The sequence below is a fragment of the Anomaloglossus baeobatrachus genome, chromosome 4, assembly GCF_048569485.1.
Source record: "Anomaloglossus baeobatrachus isolate aAnoBae1 chromosome 4, aAnoBae1.hap1, whole genome shotgun sequence".
In the NCBI taxonomy this organism is placed as follows: Eukaryota; Metazoa; Chordata; class Amphibia; order Anura; family Aromobatidae; genus Anomaloglossus; species Anomaloglossus baeobatrachus.
Window position 1 is genome coordinate 641,070,015 of NC_134356.1, and position 26,966 is coordinate 641,096,980.

At 47.6% G+C, this 26,966-nt stretch overlaps 1 protein-coding gene across 1 annotated transcript in view; it reads left to right on the forward strand.

Annotated features, from left to right (window-relative positions):
* The window catches only part of LOC142301994 (nucleoplasmin-like), a 63,269-nt gene that overhangs the window by 23,235 nt on the left and 13,068 nt on the right, over nucleotides 1-26,966 (forward strand). Inside the window, exons 3-4 of the mRNA XM_075343066.1 lie at nucleotides 5,109-5,219; nucleotides 5,743-5,836. Of these exons, the coding sequence (XP_075199181.1) occupies nucleotides 5,109-5,219; nucleotides 5,743-5,836 (205 nt within the window). The remainder of the gene's footprint in view (nucleotides 1-5,108; nucleotides 5,220-5,742; nucleotides 5,837-26,966) is intronic.

The following is a 26,966-nucleotide window of genomic DNA, read 5'->3' on the forward strand; positions in this document are numbered from 1 at the left end:
CCTCCCGAGAGTGAAGCTGTCCCCAGGTGCTTGGGTATATGTGTGGCACCCTGGACAAGCCAGGTCGTCACAGGTACTACAACAACACACCCCACACCCCGCCTAGGCACACCGAAGTCAAACACAAATCCTTGTTGCCTCCCTCCAGGGGCTGATGTCCACACCAGGGGGCGGAGCCAGGCGGTTGGCCCCACCCACCGAGGAGTTCACAGTCCTGGAGGCGGGAAAAGGAGATCAGATCAGTTTGAGAGAGTGAAGTGGCAGTAGAGGAGACTGACCGTGTCCGGGTGCGTGGCCCGGACATACAGCAAGGTTGGCAGACGGTGGTGACCGTCTGCAGGAGAGGCCGATTGGAGTGAACCGTAAGGACCGGGGATGGGCGGTGGCCCGCCGGTACCAGACCGGGGAACGAAGAGAAGCCAGCACCATTCGGCAGGGCCTACGGACCCCGACCAGGCTTGGAGTCGCCGTAAAACCGGTCAAATCCGTTAGCGAAGGGAACCTCCTGCGTTCCCCAGCAGTCAAGACCCGATAGAAGGCAACAACTCACACCGTGAAGGGAAACGCAGTCACCGCCAAGTCTACAGTTCCCAGGGCCAGAGCCTGCGGGCAGAAGGGGCTCCCTCAGCATCCATCCAAGCTGGGGAGTGGGTTACCGGTGGGAAGCCATTGGAACCGTAAACACAACACAGGTGCAGGGAAAGGCAGTCACAATCAACCTACCGGGAGCAGAAACCACCACAGCCGTCTGTGGGACCCGTCCATCCAGCCGTTTGTTTTACCGGAGACTTTGTATTAATCATTGGCTGAGGGAGTACCACTGTGCCGTGCGGCACCACGCTGCCCCTGCGACCCTGCACCTCACCAGGTCCCGTAACCTACCTGCCACCTTCCTCCCTCACCGGGCCCCGGGACAACCAACCCCTCTACCCACGGAGGGGAGAAACAACAACTTAGCTGCTCCCTGTCATCGCTCCTGGGATCCCCGTCCAGAGCAGCGGTGGTGTCACAACCTCACCACAACCGTGGGTGGCGTCACGGACAATATCCCTAACCCACACCACCCCCTTTGACTCACGGGCGAGGAACGCCGCTCGAGTCCCCGGGATCCGGCCCACCGCTCGAGCCACCACCGAGCACTAGCAGCCGGACCCAAGCAGTGGGTGAGCACAGCGTCCCCTCCCCGCCCGCGACGTGTGTAGAACCACCGGTCGCAGAATAACTCAAGCACAGTCCGGAAAGTCATTTAACTTGTTTTACTCACTGTTAGTTGTTTGTGAGGTAACCCGGGCGATGCTGAGATAACTAGGTGAAACCAGGAACTCCTTCTGGCCGCTCTGAGGGTAACTGTCAACTTGCCTTCCAAGCACTCTTTTGTTTCGGATTACCCCTGACCTGAAGTACCGTGGGGCCTATCCAGGGAAGTCGCAACTGCCTTTTATCCCCTTTCTCGCCCGTTTACCGGCAGCATGAACCTTGGTGAGATGGCTTCTGGCACTGTCCCCTTATGGGTCCCCTTGTTGCTGCTGAGGCTCGGACTCTGGTTGATGAGGCACATTCAGTACCCTCACGGACAGGTTTAGCAGACCGAATAAATGGGCTTCTGCTCTAGGGACCTGTTTCACCGTGCGTGCCTGGCTACCAGCAGTCCCCTTACTCGGCCACCTCTCTACAGGTGTCTTTCAGGCTGACTCTTGGGTAGCCGTTCTCCCCCCGCCAACAGCTACTACACGTGCAAGGTCTGCCTAGCTTCTCAGCACTCCACTCTTCCTTGCTCTCTGAGCGAGCTTCACTAACAGACTAGCTCACTACTCCCTCCCCACTGTGCCTGTCTCTGCAACCTAGCAACCAGCTTCTCTATCGCACCCCCTTGATTGGATGTGGAGGCCATGCCCCCTCCTGGGTCTGCCCAGGGGTCCCCTCAATGGCATGTGTGAGACCTGGTCACTATGTCTGTGTTCACACCCTATTCAGCCGTCAGGATTACCTGTTTGCACTCACCCAGCCTGGGTGCAGTACTCAGTGGCGCCTGACCAGGTCAGGGGCGCCACACATCACCTATCCTTTTGGGCCTGGCCCTGCTTGCGGAGGGCCTAACATCCAGGCTGCCACTAACACCAGCCCAAGTTAGTGAGAACTGTGCAGCGGCGGCTCCATCCACATAGCTGCAAACCGCAAGTGGTGTCACCTGATAAACTTTCATTTTAATTCCCCTGTCAATATACCACTTTTAAAAAGCCCGGAACTGGGCAACTGCCACAAAGTGACATTTCCCCAGTCATAAACCGCCCAGGATAGAGTACCCCATAACCCTGGGCATCACACTTCCACCACTCCTTGCTTGAACGTACGTTCCTAGCAGCTAATGTCTAGTTCCTGTTTGTGCGTATTCGTTCTCTCTCTCTCCAGTTATTGACCAGTTTGTGTACCGCTTATCCTGATCTGTTGGCTCCTGATATAAATATTTAATCTGTGCTGCCTGTCCTATGCTGGATTGTCTGACCACATCTTTTTGCTTTCGAGCACTTGTACCTCATATCTGAGTCACCGTGACGCGCCCACACAGGTTCTGGAGGGATTAGTAATCACTGGGCCAGTGTAGGGGGGTGGGATGTCACAGCAGCCAGGCCCGGTTCCGTGACCCCGGCAGTGTTAATGAAAGATGGAGGAGTTATTTACAGGGGAGAATAGAGTTTGTATTCGTGACGCCACCTGTGGTTTGCGGCTAATATAGAAGACGCCGCTGCGGGAGGTATCCTCTGGGGCAGATGGTAACGCAGCCCAGTTGGTACAGTTCTCCACAGGTAGAGCTCAAGCCCCAGGGATGTTAGGAGTACTAGTCTCCTGCTGCTGTGCAGCTATGGCGAGGGTAGGGTGTGGAAAGGATTGAACAACATAGGGGTTGCAGTCAAAGTTCTTTACTGACTGAAGTATCCCCACCTCTGGAGTACAGAGGTCAGAGCCAGTGCCTCTTTCTGTGTGTCCTTCCTACTTGCACTGATGTGTGTGTCCCTGCAGCTTGAAGCTACACTGAGACCCTCTTCCTTGTATTTGCTCTGGTGCTCTCCCGTATGGCAGGAAGTGCGAGTCCTTTACTGGTGCCGGTCTTGTCACTGCTCCTGGCTCTAGTATGCTGTTGTGCCCTGGACACTCTGTGGGCCACAAGACTTGTAATCTTTTTCCCTCTGGATTCTGCTAGTGGGACTTGCAGTACCCACGCAGCCTAAGGCTATGTGCCCACGCTGCGGATTTTGCGCGGATTTTGCCGCGGATTTCCCGAAAATCTGCAGCAGCGGCACTTCCAAGCCATTTCAATGGCATTTTGGAAATGCTGTGTCCATGCTGCGGATTTTTCCGCTGCGGATTTGCCGCGGATTTTGATCCGGAAAAATCTGCAGCATGTCAATTGTTTGGTGCAGATTTGGTCCGGATTTTTGGTTTTGAATGGGGGAAAAAAAAAAAAAATGAAATCCGCATCAAAATCCGCGGCAAATTCGCGGATTTTCAGGCAGAAAAATCCGCAGGGACATTCTAGCGTGGGCACATAGCCTTAGGCTCCGTACCCTGCTCTTTGCGCTCGGTCTTGAGGGAGCTATGGCGCAGCTCCCTTCTCAGCGTCAATCTTCTCCCCATGTCTCCTTGTTTCCTCTCCTGTCACTTTGTCCCTGTCTTCATCTGTGTGTCACCTTACTCCCCCTTTTTGATGATTCACTTTCCATATTAGGCGTGCTGAGATTTTTTTTTTTTTTTAAGGTTTTTACGGCTGCAGACGGTGCTCCTTCCTATCCGTTCCTATGAAGATAGTTTGGGCCTCGTTTGCTAAAACTGTTGTGTTTTTCCTATATCACCGTAGTCTTTACATGTGGGGGGACTATCTATATTTGTGGGGATTGTTCCGAGGCAGATTAGCTTTTCTTACATTTCTATCTGTAAGAATATTTTAGTTCTCCGGCTGTGTCAAGGCGACTAGGTCATCGTAGGCTCGTTCCACGGCTACTTCTCATTGTGTGTCAGAATTAGGTCTGCAGTCTGTTAAGGTTCTTTTTTTACTTTTTGGGTTACTGCATTTTTTGATCCTCCTCGGTACCTGAATCATAACATTACTATGTTATGTTCAATTATTGTAGCATGTACTGTATGTTCCAGCATAAGATATTTTGCCCAGGAATTATTCAATGACTACCATTGCTTTAAGGTAAAGCTGGGGTCACACATAACGACGACGACAATGACGTCGCTGCAACGTCACCATATTCTGTGACGTAGCAGCGACCATAGATGATCGTTAGTAAGCTGTCAAACATGTTAGAAAAAGCAGCGACGGAGCAGCGATCATAGCGACGTCGACGGTCGTTGTGTGGTTTCAGACGTAGCGTAGCGTCCCTGCTGTGGTGTCGAACAAAAGGATTATCAGCTTATCAGCATGGCGCAGCGGGATAGCAGCGTTCAAAAAATGACCTGGAGCATTCAGGAGCGAGCAGCGATTTCGCAGCAGGGGTCTGATCGTTATGTGTCACACATAGCGACGTCGCTGTTGAGGTCGCTGCAACGTCACAGAATATGGTGACGTTGCAGCGACGTCGTTGTCGTTATGTGTGACACCAGCTTTAGAATGTAGATCTGCTCTAAAAGATTATCTTTTAGAGATAGATAGAGATCGATAGAGAGAGAGATTTTTATATATATATATATATATATATATGTGTATATATATATATGTGTATATGTATATGTGTATATGTATATGTGTATATATATATATGTGTATATGTATATGTGTATATATATATATATGTGTATATATATATATGTGTATATATATATATATGTGTATATATATATATGTGTATATATATATATGTGTATATATATATATATGTGTATATATATATATATGTGTATATATATATATATGTGTATATATATATATATGTGTATATATATATATATATATGTGTATATATATATATATATATGTGTATATATATATATATATATATATATATATATAATGTATGTATGTATGTATGTATGTATGTATGTGTATGTGTATGTATGTAATATAATAGATAATTTTTTTATTCTCTTACCCTTGGCTGTCCTTTCAGATATGTCTTGGAGAGACAAAGGATGAAATCCATATGATTGCAGTGGACAATCAGCAAACTGAGGAAGATCTGGTAACCATCGCCGCCCTGAGGCCTTCTTTATTACCAATGGTACACTCTATTGCCAGGCAACTTATCTATCTGGGATCCTTTTAGGCTATGTGCGCACTAGTGCGTTTTACCCGCGGATTTGCCGCGGAAATTTCTTGAAAAATGTCTGCAATCTTTGTGCAGACATTTCCCAGCAAATCCTATGTGAAAAAAAAAATAGCTGTGCGCACGCTGCGGATTTTTCTCAAGAAATTTCCTTGAGGAGAATTTCTTGAGAAAATTTCTTGAGAAAATGAGCATGTCAATTCTTTTCCGCAGGTACCCTGTGGATTTCGGCAGTACAGCCTGCAAAATCCGCAGGGAGCAACCTGCGGGAAAATCGCGGCTAATCCGAATGCGGATTTGCCTCGGATTTGGTGCGGATTTTTTCCGGAGGTCCGGAAATCTTCCACTCCCAGAAGTTTCTCAAATTTTCTTGAGAAACTTCACAGTTCTAGTGAGCACAAAGCCTAACTGTGTACAGATGAATCCTCACTTTCCATTGAAGTGTCCTTGATTAATGATTCATTTTACTTTTTTCCAGATTAATGTACACGGCTTTATGATTCCATCCCCTGTTACGTTCCTCCTGACATCTGGCTCAGGCCCAGTATACATCTCTGGAAAACATGTAACGCGTAAGTGCTACTTGTGTATATATAAAATGACAGCATCGCAGTCTGGAGACTATATTAAACCCAAACAAGAAACTTTGAAACAAGTGGAATAAAAGAGTAGAGGGGGAAACTGTAAAATCTAAATTAGTAGACGGGAAAAAAACATCAAGAAATTGAAAGAGGTGGACCAGCTTGAGGGAATATTACATATACAATACACGATTATGCGGAGGTCACCTATGACTTCGTTTCCCACAGGGAATCATTAAAGGGTAACTGAATTAAAAAGTATTTCTTCAGATTAGGCTGTTGTATGGGTGTACATGATGAATACATCTGTTATGACTTTACGTCCTACGCTGTTTTGCTCAATGCAAGATGTGCAATTGACTTTGAGCTGGTAGGAGGAGACTGGCTTCTATGATGTTTGTCATAAGCACAGCACACATGGAGGAATTCCTGTTCCTTCATTGCTTAGTTGGCACATGTAGAGAAGGAATAGCCGTACTGAGCAGTGTAGATGTGAAACTTACTCCTGAGGTGAGGTAAAAGACTTGTTAGACAGCTCGGCACAATTTGTGTCCTTCCCTGTCCATAAAATATGATGGGAGGTATAACCTGACACCACATTGTGCTGGTAATCCTACTTTGAGCTATGTATTAAAGAACCCGGTCTTGAGCAAGATGTGCAGTAGTTGTGCTGTCTTATTTCCCAAGTGTATAACAAGATCTGGAGATATGGCAAAGGGAGGACCTGTATCCCAAATAAAGAAAGGAGCAGGATTTTCCAATTGGATATATTACAAAGTGTTTAATACACTTATGTATGCACTATTGATTTATGCACGACTTCTCGAAAGCAAAGTTCCCTTTGAGGGGTTTCCTTAACTCCACTCACTTCTACATCAAGAGGTGATTGGGTCCGTTAGTGCCATGTCTACTGAAATCCACCAGGAGGCGTGCATGATATGCAGCTTTCATGCCCCTGGTCCTATTCAAAATGCACATGTGTTGGAGCGCAATGGGGCATCTCTGTGAATGACGCAGAACGCATTATGCACACAGGACTGGGCAATAGGATGGCGATCCCACAAGATGGAGGAGGCGCCGGACCGTGACCAGTGACACTCATCGGACCGGACCTCCACCTAGGTGAGTATTATTCAGGTGTTTTGGTTTTTTTTACATTCTAAATAGTGGCCTGGGCTCTTATATACAGTCTTCTGGAATACTGTATACAGTGTTTCCCCCCCCCCCCCCATATCCTCTCCACCGCCACTAACTTTAGAACGGCGGCAGCTATAGGCATAGAAGTGGTGTCTAGGTATAATAAAGTATCCATGCTCTATGCAATGAAACCACCTATAGCGCCACCTGGTGGAAAACAACTGAGTTAGCATTTTTATATCAAACAGAACGAGATAGAGGAAAAAAAAAAGGAATTACAAAGTTGTAGGGCATCATCAATTCAATACGAATCGACACCTTACATACAGAAATGCTATGATTAGAACATGTAACACTCACAAGGCTGCAGACGTGAAGCGATGCCTCATGGAGACCTTCCTTCAAGTCATTGGGTATGGTGGCTGTGTGGAGTGGCCTCCACGCTCACCTGACCTGACCCCATTGGACTTCTTCCTGTGAGGTCACATCAAACAGCAAGTATATGCGACGAATATTGCAGGACCTACAACGACGTATCGCAGATGCTTGTGCACACACGTCACCTACCATTTTGCACAACGTGCAGCGAGATACAGTATGCTGTCCAGAGTCCAGATGTACATTGCAGCTGTGACGCCCTGGCCTAGCCAGGTAGTCAGACACCACACCATACCCCCCCCCCCCCTTCCCTGGACAGGTCACACCAGTCACACATGAAACCCTTGTTGCCACCCTCCAGGGTTGATGTCCACACTAGGTGGGTCGGAGCCAGGCGGTTGACCCCGCCCACCGAGGAGTTCACAGGCCTGGAGGCGGGAAAAACAGTCAGAGTACAGTTGTGGGCAGTGGAGTGTGAGGAGCGAAACTGTTGGTGTCTGGGTTGGAGCCTAGGCACTTCTAGCAGAGTCGGCAGATGGTGGTGGCCATCTGCAGGAGTTGGTGACGGTCAGCGGACCCGTAGGTCCGGGGTCGGGCGGTGGCCCACTTGTACCGAACTGGGGAGCCGATTGGAGCCAAGCACCAGGCAGGATACTCAGACCCCGACTAGGCTTGAAGCCAACCATTAGTCAAATTTCCTGATTGCGGTCTGGACCTCAGGGGTTCATTCCCACCCAAGTCCCGATTGAAGGCAACAGCCCAACTGTTCTGGATAAGTGCTACCGCCAAGGGCCAGAGATCAAAAGGGCCGGCGTCTGCGGGCAAACGGGCTCCTCCGACACGTATACGCCGGGGAGCGGACTACCGGTGCCCAGGCATTGGAGTCAAGATACAAAACACAGGTGCAGGGAGAAGACAGCCACTATCAACCCATCCAGGGAGAACACTGCAGCCGGCTGCGGGCCCCGTCCATCCAGCCGTTTGGTTTACCAGAGACACTGTCAATCTGTGTCTGAGTGAGTACACCTGTGCCATCCGGCACCGCAACACTGCACCCTGCGAACCCCATCCTACGGCCACCCTCCCTCCTACTGGGACCAACAGCCCCTACCCATGGAGGGGTCAACATCTAACTGCTCCCCGCCATCGCTCATGGGAACCCTGTCACCAGCAGCGGTGGTGCCCACCATCACCACAGCCCGTGGGTGGCGTCACAAACTGTATGTATGTATGTATGTATGTATGTATGTATAATGTTGGAGAATTAGAATCCAGCAAAAGGATGAAATTTCACCAGAATTTTAAAAACTTCTTCATTATTCCTTTGAGTCATATAAAAGTATGAGGAACTCCAATCAATTAATAGCACTCCAGCAAGGGACTACATGTTTCTGCACTATGTGCCTTTTTCACGGTCCTAGTTGAACTGAGCTCCAACACTGACAATATATCCTCCTTTGTGGAACATATTCAAATAACCCTTAATTAAAAGCAGTGGAACAGGACAATTTTATAAACATCTGAGTAGATGGTTGAGACTCAGTTCAAGAATATTGCTAGAAAAATTCATATATTGAACATGTTTTATACATAGACAAATAATATACATACGGACTGAACAGCAGAATGGATCTAATTACACAATATTAAGAAGGAAAGGAGGGGAAAGTTTTTGGGGTTTTATTGTTTGTCATTGAGATACAGATCTTGCTTGCTGCAGGATGTATTTTTTCATATATGTATATATGTGAGGTAGCGTGGTCGGCTGCGCAGCAGAAGACACGGGATCCAGGCATTAAGGTTCACAGCAAACTGTTTAATGTCCAAACAAAAGTCCACAACAATATACATGTGCCTCTCCAGCAGAGAACTCAGGGAGTTGTGTTCACTCCCTCACACCCGGCACCTACATATATATAATATAATATATAATTATATTATATTATATTATATTATATTATATTATACATCCTGCAGCAAGCAAGATCTGTATCTCAATGATAAACAATAAAAACCCCAAAAACTTTCCCCTCCTTTCCTTCTTAATATTGTGTAATTAGATCCATTCTGCTGTTCAGTCAATCAGGAACTCTAGTCTCCAGTAAAAAAAAAAAAATCCACCGACTTTCTCTAGATAAGATTTTACTTTTATAATCTCCACCCCTGTGTGGTTTTGAAACCACCTCTATTCCCCTAAAGGAAAAACTTTTTAAATCTCCTTTATGCACAATTGCAAAGTGTTTAGAGACCGCAGAAGCTCCTGCAATGGGCAGATTCACTGAGTCTGACAAATGTTTTCGCATACGCTGTTTCAATGAATTAGTGGTACAACCAACGTATTGAACTCTACAAATATTGCAATCGATAAGATATATTACATTTTCTGTGTTACAATTAATAAAAGAAAAAATCTCTTTTTTTTTTTTATAGAAGAAAATGTTTTTGTTTTGACAATATACTTGCAGCACTTACAGATTTTTGCACCACAATCCTAACAGCCTACAGTTTTCATCCAATTTTGTTTCAATTTTTTGTCTGGATCAGTGAATAAGCTTGCCGTCAACATGGATCCTATGGTAGGAGCCCTCCTAGCAACAAATTTACTTGAGTATTTTTTTAAGTATTTCTTTCAATTCACCACTTTGTTCCAGAATGGGTAAATGTTTTTTAATAATGGAGACTACTTGTTTGTACTGCGGACTAAATTTAGTACTGAAAACTATACCCAGATCGTTGTTTTGTTTTTTTCTGTGATATTTTTATATTCCAACAAATCCTGTCAAAGTTATCTACTATGCCTCTTGCTCTTTGTAGAGACCAGTTTGGGTAACCCCTAGATTTTAATCTTTTTACCAACAGTTCAGATTCTCTCATATAGGTATTTTTTTAGTACTATTTCTTTTAGTTCAAATCAATTCACCAGTGGGTATGTTCCTGATGACATGACTGGCGTGACATGAATTTGCCATCAGTATACGGTTAACAGCTGTGGGTTTACGATAGGGTTCTACCAACACCGTTTTTCGATTTGGATCTGTATTGAAGGTCAAATCTAAAAAATTAATTGATGGCTCGTTCTTGTGACATGTAAATTTATCAATTATTTTTTTTAGATTTGACCTTCAATACAGATCCAAATCGAAAAAAGGTGTTGGTAGAACCCTATCGTAAACCCACAGCTGTTAACCGTATACTGATGGCAAATTCATGTCACGCCAGTCATGTCATCAGGAACATACCCACTGGTGAATTGATTTGAACTAAAAGAAATAGTACTAAAAAAATACCTATATGAGAGAATCTGAACTGTTGGTAAAAAGATTAAAATCTAGGGGTTACCCAAACTGGTCTCTACAAAGAGCAAGAGGCATAGTAGATAACTTAGACAGGATTTGATGGAATATAAAAATATCACAGAAAAAAACAACGATCTGGGTATAGTTTTCAGTACTAAATTTAGTCCGCAGTATAAACAAGTAGTCTCCATTATTAAAAAACATTTACCCATTCTGGAACAAAGTGGTGAATTGAAAGAAATACTTAGCAACAAATTTACTTGAGTATTTTTTTTTTTTTAGGAGGGCTCCTACCATAGGATCCATGTTGACGGCAAGCTTATTCACTGATCCAGACAAAAAATTGAAACAAAATTGGATGAAAACTGTAGGCTGTTATGATTGTGGTGCAAAAATCTGTAAGTGCTGCAAGTATATTGTCAAAACAAAAACATTTTCTTCAATAAAAAAATGGAAAAAACTGAGTTTTTTTAATGGTAATACAGAAAATGTAATCTTATCGATTGCAATATTTGCAGAGTTCAATACGTTGGTTGTACCACTAATTCATTGAAACAGTGTATGCGAAAACATGTCGGACTCAGTGAATCTGCCCATTGCAGGAGCCTCTGGTCTCTAAACACTTTGCAATTGTTCATAAAGGAGATTTAAAAAGTTTTTCCTTTAGGGGAATAGAGGTGGTTTCAAAACCACACAGGGGTGGAGATTATAAAAGTAAAATCTTATCTAGAGAAAGTCGGTGGATTTTTTTTTTTTTTTTTTTTTTTTTTTTACTGGAGACTAGAGTTCCTGATGGACTGAACAGCAGAATGGATCTAACTACACAATATTAAGAAGGAAAGGAGGGGCAAGTTTTTTTTTTTTTTTGTTTGTCATTGAGATACAGATCTTGCTTGCTGCAGGATGTATTTTTCATATATATATGTATAACTATCTTGTTGCGGTTATCCTATATCATTGTTTATTTATTATCAAATGTATATATTATTTGTCTATGTATTTTTCTAGCAATATTCTTGAACTGAGTCTCAACCATCTACTCAAATGTTTATAATTGTCCTGTTCCACTGCTTTTAATTAAGGGTTATTTGAATATGTTCCACAAAGGAGGATATATTGTCAGTGTTGGAGCTCAGGTCAAGTAGGACCATGAAAAAGGCACATAGTGCTGAAACATGTAGTCCCTTGCTGGAGTGCTATTAATTGATTGGAGTTCCTCATACTTTTTATATGACTCAAAGGAATAATAAAGAAGTTTTTAAAAGTCTGGTGAAATTTCATCCTTTTTGCTGGATCCTAATTCTCCTACATTTCTATTTGTTTGGGCACACTCCCTGCCTGGATCCCTGCAGAATATAAGGTGAACACCGACCACTGCATCAAGAGGAACTCCTTTATCGTGAGCTGGCTATATGTTTTCTACATTGTTTGATAAATATATATATATATAATATATAATATAATATAATATAATATATTCCCAAAAATCCAATTCCCCTTTTCACTCGTGGGCGAGGAGCGCTGCCCGAGCCCCGGGTCCGGCCCCACTCGAGCCACCAAGGAGAAGGCACCGGATCCGAGCGCGATCTCCCTGAGCAGCCCCTGTGACTGGTAAACTGGCCCCCGACACAGCTGATGGTGGCCACTTTGAGCATCAAAGTTAAATGAGTGCCATATGCGTGACCAGCATTCAATGTTTTGGGGGGGGGGGTCATGGGTTTCATATCATAGCATTTCTGTATGCAAAGTGTCTCTTCGTATTGAATTGATGATGCCCTACAATTTTTTTTAATTTTTTTTTTTCTCTCGTTCCGTTTTTGAGATGAGAAAAATGCTAACTCCGTTGTTTTGCACCGGGTGGCGCTATAGGTGGTTTCATTGCATAGCACATGGCTACTTTACTATAAATAGACACCACTTCTATGCCTATAGCTGCCGTTCTCAAGTTAATGGCGGTGGACAGGATATGGGTGGACACTATATAAGGGCTCACTAGTGGTGGCCGCAGCTCATAAGGGAAAAACCTGGTGACTGGTTCCCTTTTTTAAGTCCTCCTTAAACATATGAAATCTTGTCTTTTAGCAAAATTATTACTCTATTGATAATGAGACATGTGAGATAAAAGTAATGTCCGTCACCCAAACGAGAACTCTCCTTTTTAACCTCGGGACATAAAGGCCTTTTGGTATTTAGACTCGCTATTGTGTTATCCTAATGTTTAATAGCCTCTCTTAGGGTATGTGCGCACGTTGCTTTTTACCTGCTTTTTACCTGCTTTTTTGCTGCTTTTTCTTCTGCGCTGTTTAATGCCAAAATGGATGTGTTCTTCTATTCAAGCAAAGTCTATGGGAATTTGGGTTTCTTGTTCACACTATGTGGTTCAAAATGCTGCCTTTTTGAGGCAGAACTATGGTCAAAAACTCAGCTTTTCAAAGAAGCAACATGTCAATTGTTTTTGCCATTTGGGTTTTGCACTGCAAAGCTGAGTTTTTGACCAAAGTTCTGCCACAAAAAGGCAGCATTTTGAACAACATAGTGTGAACAAGAAACCCAAATTCCCATAGACTTTGCTTGAATAGAAGAACACATCCATTTTGGCATTAAACAGCGCAGAAGAAAAAGCAGCAAAAAAGCAGGTAAAAAGCAGGTAAAAAGCAACGTGCGCACATACCCTTACTGACTCCAATTAAAAAAAAAAAAAGTAGGCAATAGCCCATATAAGCTAGTACTTTTTAAATCACATTTGAAGAGATGGTACATTATTTTTGAATTGTATTAATTAATATTAAAAAGGTTATTAATCTTCACTAGGAGTCTTAATGAAAACATTGTTTAGTATTTTTTTTTTTTTTGTTGTTGTTTTTTTTTTTTTTTTTTTTTTTTTTTTAAGCCTGTTCTCCATGTCTCAATAACAGACTGTGAACAAACCCTGTGTAGTCTGACCTAGCAGTCATACTTTGTCCTCTTTCTTGCACATGCTCATTTGGCAGCGTGACCAGGTGGTTGGTGCACGCCCACCCAGGGGTCTAGACAGCCCAGGGCGGGAAAGTTAAAGAGTTGTGTGTTAGAGTTCCATGGTGAGAGGAGGTGTGCTGGGCCTGTGTGCGGCTCCAGCACAGGAGGTAAAGTTGAACTGTGCTAGGGTAGGAGCCCTGGTACCTCTGGCTAGGTGGCAGACTGTGGTCTCCATCAGCAGGAGACGGGAAGACTGCTCGGTGGAACCGAGGTGGACCAGGACAGGGTAGTGGCCTGCCGGTACCGACCAGGGGAACCGACCCGGAAACTGTAGCAGAAGGGGGGTACTCAGACCCTGAAGCCAGAAACAAAACTACTGGTCTGGTTAATTAACCGATTGAGGCCAGGCTAGAGGTCCTGTCCCACCCAAAGTCCCTCATAGAAGACAACAGCGCACCGATTCGCGATAAGAGGTCACCGCCAGGACCCATAGATCCCATGGGCCAGCGTCTGCGGGCAAGGCTCCTTAGGCCACATCCAGCTGGGAACGGACTCCTATGTTTCAGACTAGGAAGTCATTTTCTACTTAAAACAGTGCAGAGGACAGAGAGACCACCAGCCGGGTGGGGGACCCTGAATGCAACCGGCCGTGGCACCGGCCACCACCACCTTGGTTTACCAGAGACTTGTGTGTTTTACTAACTGTGAGTACACCAGCACCCCCGGTGGTCGTGTCTCGGGCGGGGAGGAGGCTGTCGGCACACTACGCTCACCCCTTCTGCTCGGGTCCGGCAGCTGCTCAGTGGTGGCTCGAGCTGTGGGCCGGATCCCGGGGTTTTCTCGAGCGACACTCCTCGCCCGTGAGTGAAAGGGGAATTTGGTTGGGTGTGGGGATTGTTATAGTTCATGACGCCACCCACGGTTGTGGTGATTTCACCACCGCTGCTCAATACGGGGATCCCGGGGATGGTGATGCGGAGCAGCCAGGTGTTGTTACCCCTCCGTGGGTAGGGGTTGGTGATCCCGGGGCCCGGTGATGGTTTGTGAGGTGCGGGGCCCGGTGGGCGCAGGGACGCAGGGGCAGCGCTGTGCCTTGCGGCACTGTGGTACTCACTCAGCCTGAGACACGGACACAGTTTGTACGGTAAACCAAATGGCAGGTAGGACGGTCCCACAGACGGCTGCACCTGCACTCCCGGTAGGTGACGGTGATGTCCCTCTTCCTTGCACCTATGTTTGACTTGTGGTAGCGGTGGATTCCCTCCGGTTACCCGCTCCCCGACTACAATCTGGGCCGGAGGAGCTCTACACTTTGCCCGCAGGCGCTGGCCCTGAGAAACTGGTGCCGTGGCGGTGGCAGTGTCTCTCCGCTTCAGGTTGGGCTGTTGCCTTCTATCGGGTCTTTGGTGTTGGGGGATCTGCGTCCCCTTCACTGACGGATTCGGCAAATTTGGCGACTCCTAGCCTTGCCGGGGTCCGAGAGGCCCCTGCCCTGGTGCTGACTGTCCTTCAGAACACTGCTCCAGACCACCGGGCACACAGCCACCGGGGTCCTTCCACGAACTTCCAAACGGTCCCCCTCCAGACAGTCACCGCCGTTGCTGACCTTGCTGATCTGGCCCTGCACCAAGCTGGACCCTTCAGGCTGTCTTTCTTCTTGTCACCTCACTTGCTTTCCTCCTTTTCCACTTTCCTTTCTTGTTTACTCCTTTACTTAGCTCCTCACTCCTGCTCCTCCCTGAGCTAACTCCTCACTCAAGCTCTCCCTGAGCTCTTCTTGCTGTTTACTCAAGCTCGTCCCTGAGCTGACTGCCTGGTTTTTCCCGCCTCCAGAGTTGAGCTCCTCGGTGGGCGGAGCCAACCGCCTGGCCCACCCCCTGGTGTGCATCATCAGACTCCTGGAGGAAGGCAACAAGGATTTCTGGTTAGCTTTTGTGTCGCCAGGGGTTAAGGGGATACCCAGAACCGGGCCAAGGGGTTGCTTCTGGAAAGGGGATCACGGTGTCGTGGCCCGGTCCGTGCTCCCTGGTTCCACAATAAAAAGGGGGGTTATGTTCGTGACGCCACCCGTGGAATGTGATCAGAGATGACCACCGCTGCTGCAGAACCTCCGGGGGTGATGGAAAGCAGCTTGAGATGGGACGGCTCCCCACGGGTAGAGCCTTTTCCCCGGGGCAGTATGTTAGTCTATGGGGGGGAGTGCAGGACACGAGCACAATAAACAGGCAGACTCACGGTTTTGCAGTTTCTTTGTCTTTTACTGATGATGTTATTCAGCAGAGTACTGTCCACGGAGTCTGTGAGGGGTTCAGGGCTTCTCCCACCCAGCCGGGCCGTTTTGGCTTCCTTGCCTGCACTGTGTGTCTGTGGCCCTGCTGCTGCGTGAACTATGCAGCCGGCTCTGCTTCTGCTCTGCTCCTAGGTACCGACCTGACAGGCAACTCGAGTCCTTACTAGTATGTTCCTGAACTCTGCGCTTGTTGCTTGTGTCTGTGGTACAGGTGAAAGATCTGGAATCTTCACTTCTCTGGTGGTAACTGTGCAGCATGTAACCTGCAGTCTCGGATCCAGCATCCGTTCTGTGTGCTCCACTGGGGATGAGCTCAGCAATGCTCTGCCTCCCAGGAATGTTCTCTGTGTAATCTGTCTCCTTTCCTCAGACCCTCAGCTAGGCCTGGAATTGGTCAGTGGATCCTGAGGTGAGCTAAAGCCAGCTTCCAACCTGCAGAGATCTTGTCTCCTCAGTGCTCTGCACTGAACTTCCAAACTGAAACTACTCCTGACCATTTCCTCCCCCCCAGCAGAATATACAGGGAAGCAGCTTGGTCTCCCCCTTCTGGCCAGGAGGTCTTGGTGTTGTGTGTGGGGAGTTAACCCTTTGTGTTGTTACTGTGGCAACCCTGGGGTGCCACATTCCCCCTTAGTGAAGAACAGTACTCCGGGACTGTGAAACAAACAAACAAGTTATCACAACAATTATATATATACAGAGTCTCAAAAGGAAAAAATACAAAAACCTTAAAGTTCAAAAAGAGTCCAAAATGTTCAAAAATATATGTGTTCATACAGTATAGTCTCTGTAGGTACTGGGCTTTTGGTCTTAACGTTGCAATTAAATAAACATTTCAATCAACAAACACTTCTTAAAGGTGTCTCTACTCTGGTCGTAAGTGCAGTAGACCTCACGGCCCTCGGGCCACCAACATGTGATCAAGTTGTAACTCTCCGTGCTGCCACCTTACACCACTCTTCTCTCACCTTTACTGTACACTAAACTGTTACGGTTTTTCATATAAACATAACATATGTACATTTTATATGCAATTCCACATTAGTCTTTATATCTTGCTGGTATCTGACCCTGAGTACTACGCTGTGATCTGCGTACTGTTGCTGTACTGGGTGTACTTAGCATAATGGTGTGGGTGGAAGTGTACCTATTTGGTGTTTCTGGTACTTGTGAGGATAGGGGGCTGACTGTAGGACTGGCAAGCTCACTGGGACCAGGAATCTGTTCTTCCTCTACGGTTTCAACTTCCAGTTCTTCTTGTCTTGAGACTTCTTGTGGTATGGGTTCTGATTGTGGTTCCACCACTTGAGGGAAGGCGATCATTGGGACTACTACTGCTCCATAGTAATTTGGCCATGTTTTTGGAAAATCTCCTAAGACTGTATGGAATACATCTTCTTCCTTCTTGACAGGTTGTACCTGTATGGGTAAGGTGACTTCTGGTGTCTTCAGGGTTTCAGGACACGGTTTGAGTTGATCTCTTGACACGACAGCTGATGTCCTTGCTTCATCCTTACTGATTAGACACACTTTGGGATTATCCATACTGGATGGTAAGACTGTATATGGGGTGGTTTCCCACTGATTATCCAATTTGTTTGTGCGCCGCTTCCTCTTGAGAACTTGGTCACCAGGTTGCAATGGGGTTGCTAGAGCATGCTGGTTGAAGGTTCTCTCCTGTCTTCCCCTAGCTTGTTGGAGACTCTTCTCTACGCACTCTTGTACTTGGCGATACTGTTGCTGACGTAGGGTATCCCAATTGGATTCTTGAACTTCTGCATCTGGCTTCAGAATTCCCATATCTAAATCAATTGGCAGTTTACCGGGCCTTGCACGCATGAGGTAAGCGGGGGTGCAGTTTGTAGAACTCACCGGGACATGATTGTACAAGTCCACCAAGTCTGGCAATTTCTCTGGCCATTGATTTCTTTCTGACTCTGGTAAGGTCTTCAACAGGTCAATCACAATATGGTTCATCTTCTCACATAAGCCATTTGTTTGGGGATGGTATGCTGTTGTGCGGATCTTTTTACAGCCATACATGTTGCAGAATTCTTGGAAGATCTGTGATTCGAAAGCTGGACCTTGATCTGCAAGGACTTGGTCTGGGTAACCATGGGGTCTGCAAAAGTACGTCTGGAATGCTTTAGCTGCTGTTCTAGCTGTAAGGTCTTTCACGGGTACCACCACTAAGAAGCGTGAGTAATGGTCCACGATGGTTAAGGCATAGACATAGCCGGACCGGCTTGGTGACAACTTGACGTGGTCTAATGCGACTAGCTCGAGTGGTTGCTTGGTTACTATGGACTGGAGTGGAGCTCTCTGGTTCTGTTGATCCTTTCTTCTGAGGTTGCATGGTCCGCATTTTCTACACCAATCTTCAATTGATTTTCTCATGCCAACCCAGTAGAATCTTTCTCTTAAGAGCACTTCCAACTTTTTCCAACCAAAATGACCAGCACCGTCGTGGTAAGCTTCCAGAACCATCTTGACGTCTCTCTTGGGCACGATGATCTGCCAGACCAACTCATGTGTTTTGGGATTGGTGTGCCTTCTACAGAGCTTCCCTTGGTACAGGAACAATTTACCTCTCTCTTTCCAGAGATGTTGTGTCTCAGCTGGGGCATTCTGATTAGGGTATGCACCTTGTTGTGTAAGCAGTTCTTTCACTAGCTTCACAGCTGGATCGCTGTCTTGTGTGTCAGCCCATCCATGGTGTGCTAATGGGTTGAGAGTTGCCTGCTGTTGTTTTTGGTAGACACTCGGTTGATACTGTCCCACCTTAGGACGGTGAAAGGCCGGCAGCTCAATTTCTTCCAGTCCCTCCGGTTCCTCTTCCACGTTCCCCGAGTGTGGCATCCGGGATAAGGCATCTGCATTCCCATTCTTGTGGCCTGCCCTGTACTTGATGACAAAGTTGTAGTTTGACAGTCGGGCTATCCATCGCTGTTCCAGTGCACCTAATTTTGCAGAGTCCAGGTGGGTCAACGGATTGTTGTCAGTAAAGATGGTAAATTCTGCAGCTGCCAGGTAGTGTTTGAAACGCTCTGTTACAGCCCAAACTACTGCTAGTAGTTCTAACTTGAAGGAGCTGTAATTCTCTGGGTTTCTTTCTGTAGGCCGGAGCTTCCTGCTTGCAAAGGCAATAACTTTCTCCTTGCCTTCCTGCTTTTGAGACAATACTGCTCCCAGTCCTACGTTGCTGGCATCCGTGTACAAAATGAAGGGTTGATGGTAATCTGGATATGCCAGGATCTCTTCTCCTGTCAGTGCCCACTTTAACTTCTTAAAGGACTCTTCTCTCTCATCACTCCACTGGAAAGGAGGATTTCGGGCTGCAGACTTCTTTGACTGTCCTACCAGGATGTCTTGTAGGGGAGCTGCTAGCTTCGTGAACCCTTTTATAAATCTTCTATAGTAGCCCACCAGTCCCAGGAATTGCCTCACCTCTTTCACGCTGGTGGGTCTCGGCCAATCTCTGATCACGGTAACTTTTTCAGGATCTGGTGCTACCCCTTCTGAGCTCACGACATGTCCCAGGTACTGTACCCTTGGCTTTAGAAGGTGACACTTGGATGGCTTGATTTTCATGCCGTATCCGGATAAGGCTTCAAACACTTCTGCCAGGTCTTGTAGATGCTGTTCATAGGTCTTGGAGTAGACTATGACGTCATCCAGGTACAAGAGGACAGTTTCGAAGTTCTTATGTCCTAGGCAGCACTCCATCAGTCGCTGGAAGGTACCAGGCGCGTTGCAGAGTCCAAACGGCATACAATTGAACTCAGAGGCCCATCGGTGTGGTGAACGCTGTCTTCTCCTTATCAGCCTCTGCCACAGGAACTTGCCAATACCCACTAGTCAGATCTAGGGTGGAAAAGTAAGTAGCGGATTTTAATGCAGCCAATGACTCTTCTATCCTAGGTAATGGGTATGCATCCTTGTGTGTAATGCGGTTGATCCGTCTGTAGTCTACGCACATCCTCATGGTCCCATCTTTTTTTCTAACTAGCACTAGTGGGGCTGCCCAGGGGCTACAACTGTCTCTTATTACCCCTGCTTCTTTCATTTCTTTGAGCATGTCTTTGGCGCATTGGTAGTGAGCCGGTGGTACTGGTCTATACCTCTCCTTTATGGGTGGATGGTTACAAGTGGGTATAGTGTGCTCTACCCCTTTGATCTGCCCAAAGTCTAATGGGTGTTTGCTGAATATTTGTTCATATTCTTTCACTACTCTGTATACTCCATGCTTTTGATGGGAGGGTGTAGAATCGGTACCTACATGTAGCTTTTGGCACCAATCCTCCAGCTTTCCCTCTGAGCCATTGTCTTCCGCTTGACTTGACGGCTTCAAGGGCTCAACGGTGGTGATGGCGTTGTTATCAACCGTATATAGCTTAGCCATGGTAGCATACTTTGGTAGGGTGACCTCATCTTCCCCACAATTTAGAAGGCGTATTGGCACTCTTCCCCTGTGTACCTCAACTATTCCTCTGGCCGTCAGTACAGTGGGCCTACTGTCTGAGTACACGGGTTCTACCAGGGCCTGATAGTCTCGCCCTCTGATGCCTATTGCGGCTCTACACCAGACCAGCATTTCTGTTTTGGGAGGAATTACAATAGGTATTGGGTCACTTACCCTTGCACTGCCAATTTCACCTCCTGACATTTCTACCTGCTGCTTCAGCATCAAGGCTTTAATTTCCTTCTGCAGGAGTCTCTGTTGCCCAGGTTTGGCAGTCTCGACGATCTGCTGCAAGACAGTAATTACCTCTGCAAAACAATTTTCAATTACATTCATTCCTAGCAGCATAGTTGGTTCACGTTCTCGTCGGTCAACATCAACAATGATAATACCCTGATTCTGCAATTCTACTCTCCCAATCTTAATGGTCATTTCTCTGAAACCAACCTGTGGTACTAATTCACCATTGCTAGCCCATATATTCAATGCAACATTAGATGGACCACTGCTAACGTCTGAATCAGCCCAGTACCTCTTATAAAGGACATGCGGAATTGATGATATTTGGGAACCAGTGTCCAGCAAGGCGTTGAGCGGAATGCCATCCAGCACGATGGGGATGACTGGACGTCCCCCCCACATACTTGTCGTGCCAGGGTGAAGGACCTTGAGAGTTCATTCCTGAGGAGCGGCCCGCCTCCCCAGGGGATCCCCATTTAAAGCACATTCACGGGCAAAGTGACCTGACTCATTGCAACGGCGGCAAATGGGCTGTCCATCCGGCTGGTAGCGGTCGCTGGGTCGTCCTCTCGTCGCTTGGTATCTCCTAGGCCTCATCCACGGGACATCCTCCTTGCTGGTCGCCAGCTCAATCTTGGGTGCAGACTTGGATCCACGCAGCTCCTGGACGATTCTAGCCATGGAAGCAACAGTGTCTGTAAGGGCTTCAAGCTTTTGATGTAGAGCCTCATTAGTGATCGGCTCCAGGTGGTTAGCAACAGCCGCTGACATGGCCGATGTCACTGGCACTACTGGCTGCTGGGGTGCCGTTGTAAGTTGTTGAACAGAGTCTATATCCTGCGGCTCCTCCACCTGCTGGAGGCGGATGGCTCTATCCTTTAGCTGGGCAAATGTTAGTCCTGGATCCTGGATCACCATCATGCTCAGTTGTCCCCGGTGGGACGGTGGGAAGGGGATGAGAGTCCATCCAGGAATTGGTCTATCAGCAGCTTATCTGCTCCAGGAGCTAAGGCAGGTTCTGCTAATTTAAGTGCTCTGAGCGCCTCCTGTAAGTTTAAGGCAAAGTCTCTTGCGCTCTCTCTAGGTTTTTGCTTGCATCCAAAGAACCTCATTTTAGCCCGGCTGCCAGCAGTGGATTCAAAAGCTGCTTTTAGTCCAGCTATTATATGCTCTACAGTGTCCTTTGCATCATCCGGCCAGGATGTAGCCTCCCGCTGGGCATTGCCAGTTAACTGTCCCATAAGCATACCAACACGCTGAGCTTCTGTCAGGGGGTACATGCTGTAGTAGATTTTTAGCTTTCCGATAAAGTCATTAAGTGTGTTGGGCTCACCTGAGTACTGCGGCAGCCACACTGCACCCGGGGTGTACGGCATCAGGAACGGCATGATAGGTGCCGCTGCACCGCCGGGCACAACAGCGTCTCCCTGCTGCGACATCTTTGCGCCCCCTTAGTTAATTTCACCAGTCTTCTTGACAGCAAGCCTGGGACACTTTTCTGCGTTTTCGTTCGGGTCGCAGCACCGAGCGCACCTCCTCTGCAAGCGGTGGGCGGAGTCTTAGTTTAGGCGCGATGTTTTCCCGCGCGTAGCAGGTAATGGCGCGATTAAAGATGGCGCCTGGAAAATTTTACCAATGATGTTTTTGGATTTTTCCAGGTATCTTTGCAAAGTTTAAAGTCCGTTCTTTGTTGCAACAATTCACAGTGCAAGTCTTTTATGCGATGCAATAAGTCTTTACAGGCACACGTCACCCGGGTTGCAGCCGGGTCCAGTCCGCATCCTGTTCGTGACGCCAAAGTTGTGTCGCCAGGGGTTAAGGGGATACCCAGAACCGGGCCAAGGGGTTGCTTCTGGAAAGGGGATCACGGTGTCGTGGCCCGGTCCGTGCTCCCTGGTTCCACAATAAAAAGGGGGGTTATGTTCGTGACGCCACCCGTGGAATGTGATCAGAGATGACCACCGCTGCTGCAGAACCTCCGGGGGTGATGGAAAGCAGCTTGAGATGGGACGGCTCCCCACGGGTAGAGCCTTTTCCCCGGGGCAGTATGTTAGTCTATGGGGGGAGTGCAGGACACGAGCACAATAAACAGGCAGACTCACGGTTTTGCAGTTTCTTTGTCTTTTACTGATGATGTTATTCAGCAGAGTACTGTCCACGGAGTCTGTGAGGGGTTCAGGGCTTCTCCCACCCAGCCGGGCCGTTTTGGCTTCCTTGCCTGCACTGTGTGTCTGTGGCCCTGCTGCTGCGTGAACTATGCAGCCGGCTCTGCTTCTGCTCTGCTCCTAGGTACCGACCTGACAGGCAACTCGAGTCCTTACTAGTATGTTCCTGAACTCTGCGCTTGTTGCTTGTGTCTGTGGTACAGGTGAAAGATCTGGAATCTTCACTTCTCTGGTGGTAACTGTGCAGCATGTAACCTGCAGTCTCGGATCCAGCATCCGTTCTGTGTGCTCCACTGGGGATGAGCTCAGCAATGCTCTGCCTCCCAGGAATGTTCTCTGTGTAATCTGTCTCCTTTCCTCAGACCCTCAGCTAGGCCTGGAATTGGTCAGTGGATCCTGAGGTGAGCTAAAGCCAGCTTCCAACCTGCAGAGATCTTGTCTCCTCAGTGCTCTGCACTGAACTTCCAAACTGAAACTACTCCTGACCATTTCCTCCCCCCCAGCAGAATATACAGGGAAGCAGCTTGGTCTCCCCCTTCTGGCCAGGAGGTCTTGGTGTTGTGTGTGGGGAGTTAACCCTTTGTGTTGTTACTGTGGCAACCCTGGGGTGCCACACTTTGATGTGCCTACCTGGAGTGTGGGGTGTGGTGGTGTGTGATCTGTGTCCCCTGGCTTGCCCAGGGCGACAGTCGCAATCCCCTGCACCAACTCACCGGGTACCGGGGGCCACCATCCCTGCCCACGGAGGGGTTAACAACTTGTTGCACAACATCTCCCCCGGGTGCCCCGTAACTGCAACGGTGGTGTCCCAACTCGCCACACACCGTGGGTGGCGTCACAAACTTATACGGCCCAGCCCGTACATATACGTCCTCCCTTTTTATTTGGCGTGTCCGCAAGACCCCCGGGTCCGGAGACACTCGAGCAGAGCCGGCTGCTGGCACAGGGGCGGCACTCATCTAAAGGATTATAACTAGTGATGAGTGAACCTGCTCAGTTGAGTACCGTGTAACTAAATGCTCGACTCCCCATTCTGTTACCTTCCCTGACACAGACCCTGGCCACCACAATCCCCATAATCTGCAGGCAGAGATCTGGCAACCTCTGTTCTGCCTTTCCAGCCACCACAGTCCCTATCATCTGTGTGCAGCTGGCATCTCCTGGCAACTTCTGTTCCGTGTGCGTCGCCCAAATGTTCCACCGAGGCCAAAGTGTGCGGTCAGTTCTGCTCGAGTCCCCGTTACAAAAATAAATCTATCTTTTCCAAGATGGGGACTCGAGCAGAACTGACCAGTGGGGAACAGATGGCACACACAGAATGGATGTTTCTGGGCGATACCAGCTAGGTGGTTGGTAGGAAGACTGAGCAGAGGTTGCTGGGTGAAGCCTGCTGCATGTGGATGATGACTGTGAGGGCAGGTAAGAAAACTGAGACTATGGGGAAAAATATGCTAGTTACTAGAGATGAGCGAACCGGCCGTGGTTCGGTTCGTCGAACGGAGGTCTCGTTCGAGTTCAGTTCGGCGAACGTTCAACGAACCGAACTCTAACCAATAGGAAATAATGGGAGGCAATCACAAACACACATAAAAACGCATTATAAATGTACACATACAGTTAATAAACATTGCCATAACACTTACCGGTCGCCGCGATGCCTCCTGCACTCTGTCTCCTGCCGCTATTCCATCCGATGATCGCTGAATCCTCCCGGTTACCAGCACTGCCAGCAGTGATGCAGGACCTATCGTGACGTCAAAATAGCCAGACACGTGGCTATTATCTCATTGGCTACAGACTGGTCACATGGCTTTGACGTCATGTCCTGTCCTAGGTCCTGTCATTGCACTCTCCGGTACACGGTGCACATTTGTGTATCGCCGTGTACTGGCGACCTGCTCTAGCACACGGTCGACTCCCCGTTCCGTTAGGGACCGGCTGACACAGTCGGTCATTAACGGAGATCACCGTTGCCATAGCAACGCAGTTAGCGGTGACGTCACCGCTAACCGCGGCTCCGGGAATTGCATGATCGGAGCACCGTTGCTATGGTAACGCGTCTGTCAGCGTTACCGATGTTACCGCTAACAGCCAGCAGCACTGATCACTCACGGAGTGAAGGCTGCACGCTGCTTCCCGTGCAGCCTTCACGGAGTGAAGGCTGCACGGGAAGCAGAGTCTTCCCCCATGCAGCAGTGATGGAGCAGAGCTGCATTTGTTGAACGAGAAAGACAGAAGACCATGGATCGTGGAGGGCTGACAGGGGGTAATAAAGATGGAGTCTCTAATGTCTGTGTATTTATTTCTATTAAAGTATTTTTTCTCTGTTTTTTTTTAACCCTTTATTGGAGATTCTTAATGGCTGGGTCAAACGTGCCTGACATTAAGAATCTCTGGCTTAATACTAGCCAGTAAAACAAAGCTAGTATTAACTCATTATTACCCAACAAGCCACCCGGCCCCATTTTTGTGTCCAGCCAGGTACAACTAGGCAGCTGGGGATTGGAATCCGCAGCACAGGTTGGCCTGAGCTTTCTGGGCCCCACTGCTGCGAATTGCAGTCTGCAGCCGCCTCGGAAAATGGCACTTTCATAGAAGCGCCATCTTCTGGCGCTGTATCCAACTCTTCCAGCACCTGCCTGCTATACCTGGCTAGCATACAAAAATATGGCGAAGCTCACGTCCTTTTTTTTGTAGTTTTTTGGCAAAAAAAAATAAAAAATGCTTCCCTGGATTTTCCATTGCCAGTGAAGGTAACACCAAGCAGTGGGGGTTAGCAGCCAGTAGCTGCTTGGATTACCCTTAGCTAGCAATACAAAAAATGCAGCGGGAGCCCATATATATTTTTTTTTAATTATTTATTTAAATAACTAAAAACAAAATGGGCTTCCCTGTATTTTGATTGCTGGACATCAGTGCTGTAAAAATAAATCTTTAAAAAAAAATGACGTAGCGCTCCGCGGTATTTTTGATTCTCAGCGCAGATAAAGCAGACAGTTATGGGTTGCCACCCCCATCTGCCTGCCGTTACCTTGGTTGGCAATCAAAATACAGGGAAGCCCATTTAATTTTTTTCTATTTAAAAAATAGGTAAAAAAAAAGACGTTGGGTCCCCCTGTCATGATGTATTTTACCTTCTCACTGTATTTGCTGTAATACTATGTCAGGATGTGATGTCACTTTCCTTTGGTTGTACTTACTGAACACTTTGAAATGTCTTGGGATGTAAGTAACCATACCTTCCCCCCATCTCCTGTGTCTCTGGGCCCATAATGCAATTATCTCTTGTCCACACAGCCAGGGGAACTTCTCATTGTTTCGTAAGCAGTGGATAACGCCAACTACACAAACCTGTAGACATCTCGGAGCCAACCTTCTAGAATCTTCTAGTGGGCCCAACCATTGCATAGACCCCTACCCTTGAGGGGCGGGCCCACGAGCTCAAACAATTCACTCCTGTTTCTAAATGCAGTTGGGAGTTGAGTTTTTGAAGAGGAAGGGAGCGAGATCTGAATCTGCGGACAGACCTCGCCGTCCAGTGGATTGTGTGGGATTTCTGGGACTCTGAAAAGGACTATTACGTTGTGATCTGGCACTTTGGATTATCGGGAGGTGCCCCCGAATCTGTTTTATTTGGACTTGTCGTGTGCTGTTCCTGTATTCCTGTTAGTAAACCTGTTGGATCATCCTCGGCCTGTTGTCTCTCTTTGCTCTGATGTACACCCCGTCACAAACTGGTGGCAGCGGCGGGATCAGAGCAGAAGAAATGGAGGACAACAGCCAATCGACGTCTGAAACCAGAACCTCAGGATACAGGAACTGGACTGTGGCGAGTCTACAAACAAAGGCCCGTGAATTAGGTGTCGGCTACAAAGGACTCTCTAAGGAGCAACTAATTGAGGCATTGGAACACGCTTGCCTGCAAGATGGCACCGAGGAACAATTTCCACAGCAAGGGGAGCAAAGACGGGAGCCGGAGGTGAATACCCAAAAAAGTCAATGGGTTGTGTGGTACAAGGAAAAGATGGCACTGCTTGGAGATGAGGCCACCATAGAAGATAAGAGGGAGGCCATGCGTGGAGCTGAAGAGAAGGAGCGCAGGATGGAGGAGATGGCATTGCTGGATAAGCAGCTCGCTGTGGAAGCCGCGAGAGGTTCCAGACAGACTGTAACCCCAGCACCCATCATGAGGGAAACT